Raw genomic sequence first — 10671 nt, 5'->3', positions numbered from 1 at the left:
TGCCAGCGTCGACGACAGTTCGAGTCGCTGAGCGCCGCGCCGAGCGTCCGAGACCAACATTACTTCGGCTCCTCCGCCAGGGCCCACATGTAATATACGCCTTCAGGAAAGGTCAGCGTTTCTGCGACGCGCGGGGCAATGACGACAGTGGCTTACCGAGGCTGCGATATGGCTGCCAGCATTCCGCGAGGTCTTCCATCTCCTTCGGGGTCAGCAGCGCACCCCTGCGACACACGGTCAGACCCCAGCGGTGCATACGCCATACCAAATTTACACTCACTTGACCTTCTTCCCGCTCAGCCTGTTCTTCATCACTGCGACAGTCAGGCCCTCCGGCAAGGGCGGGGGCGTGTATTTCCCGCCGTCCTCGGTGGTCGTCGTCTTCATGTTTAGCGTCTGAGCGATCGACGGGGTGAACGGTGCAGGGAGCGGGTTTTCCGAGCCACCCGCCGGTGCTACGTCGTCCGCCTTCTTCTTGCCTTTCCCCTGTGGGGCCGAGGCAGGCTCGACGGAGGCATCGGGCGCCGGTAATATGGAAGACGCGTCGGGCGTAGCGGCCCTCGGCATCGTCGCCGCACCCTCGCCCTCGGCGCCCATGGGCAGGCCCATCGAGTTCCCCGCGACCGCGGCCTGAGTCTCATCCTCCTTTGACAGCTTGTCCTTCCGGAGAGATACCGGGTGTGTTGAGGGCGAGTGCAGGGAAACGAACCAGCGCAACATGCCCTTTTGCACGCCCAGGTCCCCTGAATCGATATAGACGAGCGTCAAAATGCGAAACTTCATCATACAGCGAGAAGACTTGCCGACAGGAAGGATGTCCGGCCGCCGCAGCGAGAACATCGCGAACATGTCGACTGTGGCACGGGTGAGCGACATCCCCGATGAGTGTCGGTTCAGACTTACCGGTCCACTGCGACATGAAGGGACACTTCGTAAGAGACCGGACATCGCTTCGTGGATAGCACAACACTCACTCTCCCGATGCCGCGTACTTCTATCAACATCTTGTACAGCTCCTCGTCGTCGGCAAGAAGCAACTTCCTCGTCGACAAGCGGCCGTCCGCAAAGCGTCCAGCAAGGTCCAGGACTGCCAAATGCGTTCAGATAGTCGGTTCTTGCCACTTTGATCATGCACTGACCATATTCTGCCTTCCGGCCGCTAAGTCCGGCGCTGCGCAAAGTCGCGATATCCTTGGTGATAACTTGATGTGCGGATGGGAAGAAGTTAGACCTTCCGAGTCATGCAAGGATCAGCGCCTGGCTAGGTTATCCCGAGACGATGGGCTTACTTCGAGTCCGCAATACTTTCGGGAAGGGATGGATCGAATAGGCGCACAAATTTGTGCGTTATGGATGCCGCAGCTTTCCATGATATCTGCTGTCCCCTGTTGTGTTTGACGTCGGTAAGCAGCGTATCCGCAAACCCGGAAGCAGTCTCGTCACCAGACAACGTAAGGATTTGCACCATCTGAGGCGTTGGACTGTGCAGAATAAGAGAAAAGGAGGGGACCCCTCTCCAGAATTTCTGCCCTGCTCCGTTTTGGAAGGATCTTCCATATAGCGGCTGGTGACGAGACTGGTGCGGACTCCGGACAACCAAAAACTCCCTGGGAACTTACAAGATGGAGTGTGCAAGCGTGCTATCGTATCGCACCCTGCTCAGCGTAGATCTATGTCAGGAAGACACGTGCATACCGGAAGGGATCGACGCGTTCGAGATGCTCAAACGGTCTGCACTTGACTCTTCGAAACACATCTTCGAAGCGCGGATCCACACGAACGAGGTGCCGCCTTGCCTCTTCAAAGGAGAAGGTGAGCACGGCTGGAACGAGCTCTTCGCCCTCCGCGTTGGGAATTGGGGTGGGCACGGCGGTATTGGGCGCTGCCGGTGACGTCTTTACGCCTGAGGCAGTGGGTGCCGCAGCCTTCGTCTTCGCCTTCGTAGCGCGGGGCTTCTTCTGAGCGGGCTCTGCTTCTGCGTCGGGGCTCTTCTGACTCCTCTTCCTACTTGAGGCAGCGGCCTTCGTTTGTGCTGCGGCGGTGGTTTGTTGCGCAGCCTCCGGCGTAGCACCGGTGTTTCGCGTTGCTGACCTTGTCAAAGCCATGCTGAATGTCCTGGATGTTGCTGGTCGCGTCAAATGTCGAGCGACGACGTGTGTAAGAGCAAACTGCATGCACTGACCGTCGACAACGACGGTGGTTTATCGACAACGACCAGGATGACTGTGCGGGGGCGGAGCCGTTCCCAGCTGGGAGAGCGTGGGAGGCGCGCTAGCGGGGGGCGCGGGTGGCGCGTAATTACGCGTTGCGCGCCTCGTCACGTGCCATGCGCGAACGCGCCACGGCTGTGCCTGGCCCGTCCAAAGGGGCCTCTCAAGGACTCCCCGCGCCCGCAGCTCCCCTCTCACCTCGGCAGCCGATCGCATGACGTCAGAACAGGAACCGTTTGTGCTTTCCTCCCTCCTCGACTTTAGCGGCTTGCCAGCTTCCTCCGCCGTCTTCATCCCACTCTCCGCGACAGCTCAGACCATGTCTCACCCTAGCCAGCACTCGCAGCCCGGCGAAAGCGGCCTCTCTCGGCGCTCGTCAACACCACTCGCGCATGCTTTTCGCGTCTCTCTCTGTCTCTCGACCGCGCTGGCTTCAATGAACGACCCGCGCTCCGTTCTCGTTTTCCGCGCTCTGGCGTCTTCGTATCGGCCCTCCCGCAGTGCTCGCCCTCGCTCTCCCCGCGTTTCCCGTCCTCCCTCCCACACGCCTGGCATATCCCCAAAGTGCATATATCGACGGCGCCGACGTCCCCGTGCACGTAGGCACCCAAATACCCGTCGCAAACGCGCATATACGTCCGAAAGTGTGCATTTCTTCCATTCTGCCAGTCTACTCTACTCACGTCATCTGCGGTCTACAGACAGTCTCCCGATTTTCGACGAAATACAGTCGTCCCGTGTGCGCCCCCTCGCGGGATCCTATCAGCGCGGACGGGGAACCCTCTACGCACACATGGGCACCCTTTGCGTGTCTGGCAATCGCCTCGCGCGCTCTGTACGAGCGGAACAAGATGCGCATTTTGCAAGAAACGCGTATCGTACTCGAACGGTTCGTTCCACACACCCCGCGTCGAGTTTTCCATGATCACAAGGTATCAGTCCATCACGTCCATCAGTTTGCGCGGCCCCGCGTGCGGAATTGCGAAATTTCGTCATGGACCCCACCTCCGAATTCCTGCATGCCTCGCTCAATTTTCAATAGAACCTCTTTGTAGCGCTAATCCTGTCTCTCCATAGGTACCCCTCACGTATCGCTCACGTTTAGAAGCCCCCGTGCCTCCCTGGCGGACGCCGTCGACGCTGAGCAAACACGCTTGCCCAGCGATGCATTAGGCGCCCATGCGCCGCCTCAAGCTCGAATGTCAAAGGTCGCGGAAACGTCGAGTTACGGTATGTACACATACCTCGCGCTCAACGCGTCCCTGTGCGCTTGGAATCGGCTCGAACGGTGACATTCCGCAGCCTCGACGCGTCGATTGCTTTCGGGGATGGCTTCACTACCTTTTCCTTCGCCCTCTCCGCTATCTTTCACGAAACCCGCTAATATTATTCGCACAGCTTCTATTCTATGCAGCTCAACATATAGTTTTGTATTCAAATACGCCGTCCCCGCGTGGAAGACGTTACGCTCGATACGAACTGCGCTCGCCCGCCACCAGAATAGGCGCCCAAATCATGGACGTCTCGGTCGCAGGTGCGGCTCGTTGCTCACATTTCGACTTCCTCTATCGCGAATTTTAGCGGCACCCACGGGTACATTCAGTGCAGTACACGGGATCTTCCACGTCTGACGCCGCGACGTTCGTCCAAACGGCCTCGAGCGGCTGCGCCGCGTGCGCGCCATACAGAATGGGCCTCTCGCCCACGCGAGATGCACTGCGCGTGGCGGCCTGGAAATCGTCTGTAAGTGTATATTCGGATCTGTATATACTCTGACTCGCGCACGAGCGAGGAATCGAGCACGAGTACGGGCGCTGTCGTGTGCATGCGCGGCCGCCTCGGCCTGGGCATGCGCACTCGACGCGCGTCTGCACACTCGACGCCCGCAGTCTGCGCCTCTCCTTTCTCGTTCCGGAACGGGCGCTCACGGCTGCCGACACTACGCGCTCACAGCATCTCCGAGAAGCGAGCTCAGCGTCCCCAGCCTCGTCGTCGCCGCGCCGCCCGCGTCTTCGACAATGGCTCTGAACACTGGGCCCCCGCCCCGCAGACCCGCGAACGCGCCCCGTCCGCGCGCGGAGCGCTCTCTCAGGACGTCCCCCACACTCTCACAACACGGCGACTAGAGCAGGCGGCGTCCGTCGCTCGCACGCAGGCTCGAGAACTCGGCGTACGAGGCGGCTGCGCATACACCGTCATGACATCGGGACTCGACGAGCCACGACGCGAGATGCACGGACGTCCGAGCACGCGCACGCGATGTGTGCAGGGCAGGGACGTCGTCGCGCTCGGGCGCACCGGTGTGCGCGTGGTGCACTTACGGCACGGCACGTCTCCGCACCTCGGCTCCGCCAACCTTCGCCGCCCTTCAGGCAGTCCTGGTTCCGTCCCGGGGCTGCACACCCCCGCCCGCGGCCCGCAGACGCGCAGATAGCGACGAGTCTCCACGCCGCCGCACGAGCCCACGTCCCGCAACGGATGCAAGACAGCGGACCGCGCGGCGGCGCGACGATTCGACGTTGTCCGCGACGACTGCGAGCGCGGGCGCCAGCCCCGGGAACGTTCGCGCCGCACCCACAACCACCCACCTGGCGCCCCGTCTCGTGCAATTCGGCCCCGACGAGGACGTGCGAAGACGGTGTTCCTGGGCGGCTGGAGGCTCGCGGCGTTCTCCGGAACGCGCGCAGCCAGAAGAAGGGCGGATGCGAACGCGTCCGTGAGAGGTGCAGCGGGGCGGGGCGCGCGTTGGCGCTCCCCACGTGTCTCTGGCGGGAGGGCTCTTACCTGGGGCAGGAACGTGCTCGACGGCATCGGCTGCATCCCAGCCCAGCCCTCCACGTCTCCCGCACGTCGTCCCCTCTCCACACCGCTGTGCTATGTGGTACATGGACGACTACGTAACTACTGCCCCCGCCCTTCCCGCCTCACAAAGTACGCCGCGCATCTGGCCGCGCGGGGAGTACTGCAGATGATGTAGGTCAGGCGATGATGTTTGCGGCGAGGAAGTCGAGGGTGCGTACCGTCTTGCGCGTGATGCGCTGCGTGCGAACTCCTTTCTGCAGCTCGTGTCTACGGGGACTGCGTACGGTGAGAACGAGGCTGCGTTCGGGCGAGGACTCACAGCAAGTATCCGGGCGCGTTGGCGCGTCGAGGGCTGGTTCCGCGGCGGGCCCGATCGACGCGAACCTACTGGAACACATTAGTAGAGCGTCACGCGCGAAGAGGACTCACCACACGTAGTATTCCGCCTCGTTCGCGCGTAGAGGATACTGGGGCACGGCGGGCTAGACAGAATCAAGTTAGCAGTGTTTGCAGCACGAACGGAGGGTGCGAGGTACGTATGCGTTCACGATGTGCGCCCGCCGAGATGCTTCGAATCTGATCACTGTGAGCAAGATTCGGCAGTGATGCTGCGCGCACTCACTGAGCATGCAGGCGAGTCGTCGAGCACACGTTGTTCCAACTCACCTGGATGTGTGCACAGAGCTGGACGCGATCGTCAACGCAGGTAGAAGTAGGACTCGGATGGCAGACGTACCACGAGTGCGATGCGACGAGCCCTGCGCGTGTGTGTCGGAGCTGCGAGACGACATGCGCCGCGTCCACGGCATACGTCTACGGCCGACGTGAGTGGGGAGCACGGGGATAGGCGGGCGACGTACCTGACGGCGGCGATGTAAGCTGGAGGGCGGAGGAAGGAGGTGAGTGGCACGCACACCAGTCCTCGATGTACTATACTTATTCGTTCATACCCTCCGATGTCCATCGCTAGCGAGCAACGGAGCGGACATACGCCGGCGATGCCCGTGTGCACCATCCGGCATACGAGCACGGAAACGAACACACGGCCGCTACGTGGGCGTCCGATGTGGGCACGCACACTCCGGGACCCAATCAACGAACATCCAGGACACATGCCCGTCGCTCGGGATCGAGTCTAATCGACGGGGAACTCGGAGGGCCTCGTCCTGCACCAACCAGCGCACGACGCGCGTCGACGGAGGTCTAGACGAGGGTCGGCCATACGTACACTTGACGTGCGAAACGCACGCCGCGTTCGCGATCTCCTCCCATTCGGCTCGGTCAATGGGCGATGTGCGTTTGTAGGACGCAGGACGAGGTGCGTGCGCTGTGCTCGTGCGGCAATGCGTCCGAGTGCAGTGCGCAGACATGCTCCTCGCGCAGGTGCTTGTCCTGCGCACAGCGAGTCCGCACTCGCCGTGCAATGAGAATGGACTCATGCTCCGAGCAGAACGAGTATACGCACACATGGTCCGAGTCAATACCTAGCCGATGGCAGTCATCGAAGCTCGAGGGCTCGACATCAAGCGTTAACGTAAGTGGGCATGGCCGGCGGAGTGATTGTTCGGGAGCAGGGCTTTGTGTCACGATGGACTGGGGCATGTATTTACTATACTTACGGACGACGAATGCAATACATATTTTGAGCTCGAACGGGACGCCGAAACCGGCCGAAACCGAGGCCACAAGGCGGATCTAGCGAAGGGCGAGTGCACCGTCAAGACGTCTAGCTCGTCGTCGAGTACGAGACCAATATGTAGTATAATTTCAGATGGTGGAGCAGGTCTGTGAGCCGGGAAACCAGTAGGCGCGAAGTATTCTCGCAAAGAGAGGCGCACATCGGTGTTACATACTTTGCACAAGCTCGCATTGCTTATTCCGATTGCGGGCGAAGGCATGCAGCCGTGTTCAGCGCCGGAGCATGCGAAAGACAAGTGTCCCGGGATAAGAAATATATTTCCAGCTCTCAGGAGATGTACAGGATGCTCGGAAGCTGCTAGCTACTAGATCTGCATATGGAAGATCACACTGATAGCCTGGCCATCTCCTAGTTGTGCCCCAGGAATTCGGATACCGACAGACATATTTCGAAAGCTGTCCTGACGTTGTGCAACATTTGCATGTGAGCCAATCATGAGAATGAGAAATATGAATCAAAACGCTCACCTCGACGGGATCCCGCCCGAACACGCCCACGAATATCGAAGGCGCCGGCACGTCTCGGCCTCGCCAAGCTGGGGAATCCAGGGTTAAGCCATGACATACCTCCGCCGATGGCATGCTGCACGGCGTCCGCGCATCTGCGCTACTAGTAATACTTCGCCTCCGGGGAGCCCGACCCTCCACACTCTCCCCCTCCCACCGCCTTTCGTTGAATCTCCTCCCGAAGACGCGCCCCCATCCCCTGCCCCTCGACGCGTAGTCGACACTGGTGTTCGCGCCAACGTCCACGCCGCCTGCCGCCTTGTGACGCGACCGGACCATGCATGTGGACACTCTGAACGCGATATGCACGACGTGGGCCCGGGGTAAGTGCCTTAGAGTCTCCCGAGCGATACAGAACTGGCGCTGACCGGCTCTGACACGTCGTCGACGTCCCGCATCGACGTCGCGACGTTCGCGACGAGGACGCATTGAGCACGACTAAAAGAACGCGTTTGAGCCCTGTCCAGAGTCAACGCGTTCACCAACGGCTCGTGAGTATTTCCTCGTACACGACACGGCATATGACACTCACCACGATGCTTGAAATGGCCTCTCTCGCACGCCGGCGCGTCCTGGGCGCAGACGGCTCGGAGAGCACAGAGCGTCGAATGAGTGCGTACCCTATCTACATTCGTGCATCAGGGCCGCCTACTCACATCGTTCCGGATGCTCACCGATGCTCCGATACTCCTTGGGCCTCGAAAATCATGGCGCAGCAGCAGAACATGGCTCAAATGGGCTCTTGCAGCCTTCCTGCTGCCGCGAGCTCGAGCAGGGGACACTGGACACCGATGTCCGAGTCTTACCCACCGATCCAGGCTTGGTGGACGCCCGCAACGCGTTCTGCTCTTGTTTCTGGATGGCCGGCACAGGGAGGGCGCGTAGGAGCTGAACCCGGCGGTCTGGGCGCGAAGCAGTGAGTATACAAGTTCTTTAGACGTTGTCGAGACGTCCTGACCTTGTGTGCACTTTCCCAATGCTCGGGATAACCTGCCGCGAGTGCTGCAAAGGCAACTGCATTGGCAGTCGCGGTGTCATCGTAAGCGTATCGTCCCTGGCCCCGGCGTCACAGCGAGCTACGAGCCGCTCGCGCCCGAGTCTCACGGCCTTTGCGTAAGGCGTCGGAGGCGCCGCGCTTCTCGATTCCGTCGCGCTGGAGAGCCGTGCTTCTGGGTGCAGGCCGCGAAGACTATGATACGGTCAGTATACCAAGCTCGACTTTGCAAAGCACGTCCGCGACCTACCTCTTTGCTCGAGGAACGCATGCAGCACATCGTGGCGCCTGCTGCAAGCTCTCTCACACTTCTTCCTCCACGATAGAACGTCTAGCAGTCCGCGACGCGCGCGGCCTTTGTTGTACGGGTGCTTACACGCGCAGGGCCTTCGGATGAGTCTCGGACGGCGGAAGTAGTGTGCTCGTGGCGAGGGGGCTCGTTGCAGCTAGGAACGAGAGCCAGGTGAGCATGTACATGTTGTCGCGTTTGAACATACCGTATCTGTCATCTGAGGGGCGCAAGACGCCAGCGTTAGATGCGGAGCCTCGGCGAAGCGCACCGCGGGCCCGTGAGATTGCAGCGTATTCTACGTCGTCTGAGGTTGGCGAGCTCGCCGTCCCGGAGGCTGCCACTTGATCTCAAGGGCCCTGTCGTAAGGTGGCGAATACGCAACTCGAATCGTGATTGTAGCGCAGAGCGTACCTCGTTTTCAACGCGCCGCGCGGGCGCGTTACTTGCGCGCGCATCGGGGACGTTCATGGCGAGGCCAGACACATGGCAATTCGTCGCAATGGCTGTCGACGAGGCGGCTGCCGATGCCCCGAGCCTGCGGAGATGCGCACCCTGCTCCCGCGCTCTCAGAGCAAACTGCGGCCGGCGAGGCTCACAGGCGGCCTTCCCTGGAAGCAGGTGAGTAAAGTCGTGAAGTCGCAGGCCTGCGACAACTTACTTTAGCGTCCCGTGGGTGATGCACTCTCTGCAGGTACGTTTTCAGTCGCTTCGCGGTATCGATGCACTCATCCGCGGCCGGCACCCCTCGTCGACCGCGGAAACGTCGATTTGTCGACTCTGCAGCTCGCGGGGACGCGTTGATGGCGCTGCCGAGACGGCGGTGAGTGTATTTATCGTGCTTGTCCACGTGGAGTGAGATGACTCCCTGCAGACGGTCTACGAGCGCGCGAGGACGAAAGGCCGCGCGCACACCGCATTTGGCGACCGCCGCGCAAGGCGCGATTGTAGGCGAGGCTGGGAAGGTCGAATCTCGGTCTCGCAAAGTCCGTACGAGTTCACGAGGCACGCGTGCTCGACGTGTCTGCCTGCGGTGCGAACCGGCTGCAAACGACGTAGGAGTGTCTCCCGGGGTACGACATCCGTACCCGGGTGGCTGGCAGACGTCGCCGCGTGCGTCCCGACGGAAGAGACGACTTTGCGGGCCTGTCACGAGGGTATGAGCGGGTAGTCCACCCGCTTTTCGACCGCACTTTGCAGCGCTTTTGCGAGCTCCGCACGACTCCAGTTCCAGTCTCGTCTCTCGTCTATCTGGTACCGTACGAGCTGGGTGGGAGGCAGGACCATCGTTGCAAACGCAGCGGACGGGAGGCGAGAGGAAAGCGGCCGGCGCGGGCTGACTTGAGGACGGCATGCGAGGGCCTGCGAGGGCGTAGCTCGGCGAGTAGACACGAATGGTTCTGTACGCAGCTAGCCCAGAACGTGAGCTTCAAAATGCGTCGATGTGCGGGTGTGCACCCACCTCCTGTCCCCGTTCTCCCGGCTCGTTCTCCCCGCGCCCTCCTGCACTGCTAGCGCGAGCCCTACGTGCCAATACAGCCCTACCACCCTCCCATAGTCATTCTTTATTTCCCCAGCCTCGCGCAGATCCTCCCCACCGATCAGGCACCCGTGAGCCCGCCCCGCCGCCGCCGCCGCCGCCGTCTCCCGGTCGCCCCTGTGCCGCGCCCACACGCGCCCACATCCGCGCACGCGCGAGCCACCGCCCCGCCCCTTCGCGCGAGACCGCCGTCCAAATGCCAGCGTCGACGACAGTTCGAGTCGCTGAGCGCCGCGCCGAGCGTCCGAGACCAGCATTACTTCGGCTCCTCCGCCAGGGCCCACATGTAATATACGCCTTCAGGAAAGGTCAGCGTTTCTGCGACGCGCGGGGCAATGACGACAGTGGCTTACCGAGGCTGCGATATGGCTGCCAGCATTCCGCGAGGTCTTCCATCTCCTTCGGGGTCAGCAGTGCACCCCTGCGACACACGGTCAGAGCCGGCGGCGTATACGCCATACCAAATTTACACTCACTTAACCTTCTTCCCGCTCAGTCTGTTCTTCATCACTGCGACAGTCAGGCCCTCCGGCAAGGGCGGGGCGTATACTTCCCGCCGTCTTCGGTCGTCGTCGTCTTCATGTTTAGTGTCTGAGCGATCGACGGGGTGAACGGCGCAGGGAGCGGGTTT

At 61.3% G+C, this 10671-nt stretch overlaps 3 protein-coding genes across 3 annotated transcripts in view; all 3 read right to left on the bottom strand.

Moving 5' to 3' along the window:
- Positions 1-59: 59 nt before the first annotated feature.
- TRAVEDRAFT_113342 (DNA glycosylase) lies at positions 60-2105 on the bottom strand (the record flags this gene model as incomplete). The annotated part of the gene is made up of 9 exons (XM_008036437.1): positions 60-100; positions 157-224; positions 281-743; positions 789-854; positions 971-1087; positions 1140-1231; positions 1290-1385; positions 1620-1640; positions 1696-2105. 9 exons carry the CDS (start codon positions 2103-2105, stop codon positions 60-62), a joined length of 1374 nt encoding a protein of 457 aa, XP_008034628.1.
- A 3083-nt stretch (positions 2106-5188) lies between these two features.
- Positions 5189-5976, bottom strand: TRAVEDRAFT_43816 (uncharacterized protein; the record flags this gene model as incomplete). Its single annotated transcript, XM_008035734.1, has 7 exons — positions 5189-5396; positions 5442-5494; positions 5549-5588; positions 5679-5696; positions 5749-5825; positions 5873-5891; positions 5963-5976. 7 exons carry the CDS (start codon positions 5974-5976, stop codon positions 5189-5191), a joined length of 429 nt encoding a protein of 142 aa, XP_008033925.1.
- A 4320-nt stretch (positions 5977-10296) lies between these two features.
- Positions 10297-10671, bottom strand: part of TRAVEDRAFT_113464 (DNA glycosylase) — a gene marked incomplete at both ends in the record, with an annotated part of 2828 nt that continues 2453 nt past the window's right edge. Inside the window, 2 exons of the mRNA XM_008036436.1 lie at positions 10297-10337; positions 10394-10461. Of these exons, the coding sequence (XP_008034627.1) occupies positions 10297-10337; positions 10394-10461 (109 nt within the window). The remainder of the gene's footprint in view (positions 10338-10393; positions 10462-10671) is intronic.

Source organism: Trametes versicolor (genome assembly GCF_000271585.1).
Source record: "Trametes versicolor FP-101664 SS1 unplaced genomic scaffold TRAVEscaffold_2, whole genome shotgun sequence".
Taxonomy (NCBI): domain Eukaryota; kingdom Fungi; phylum Basidiomycota; class Agaricomycetes; order Polyporales; family Polyporaceae; genus Trametes; species Trametes versicolor.
The sequence above is the reverse complement of the archived record's forward strand: the minus strand, read 5'-3'. Positions and strand labels throughout refer to the sequence as shown.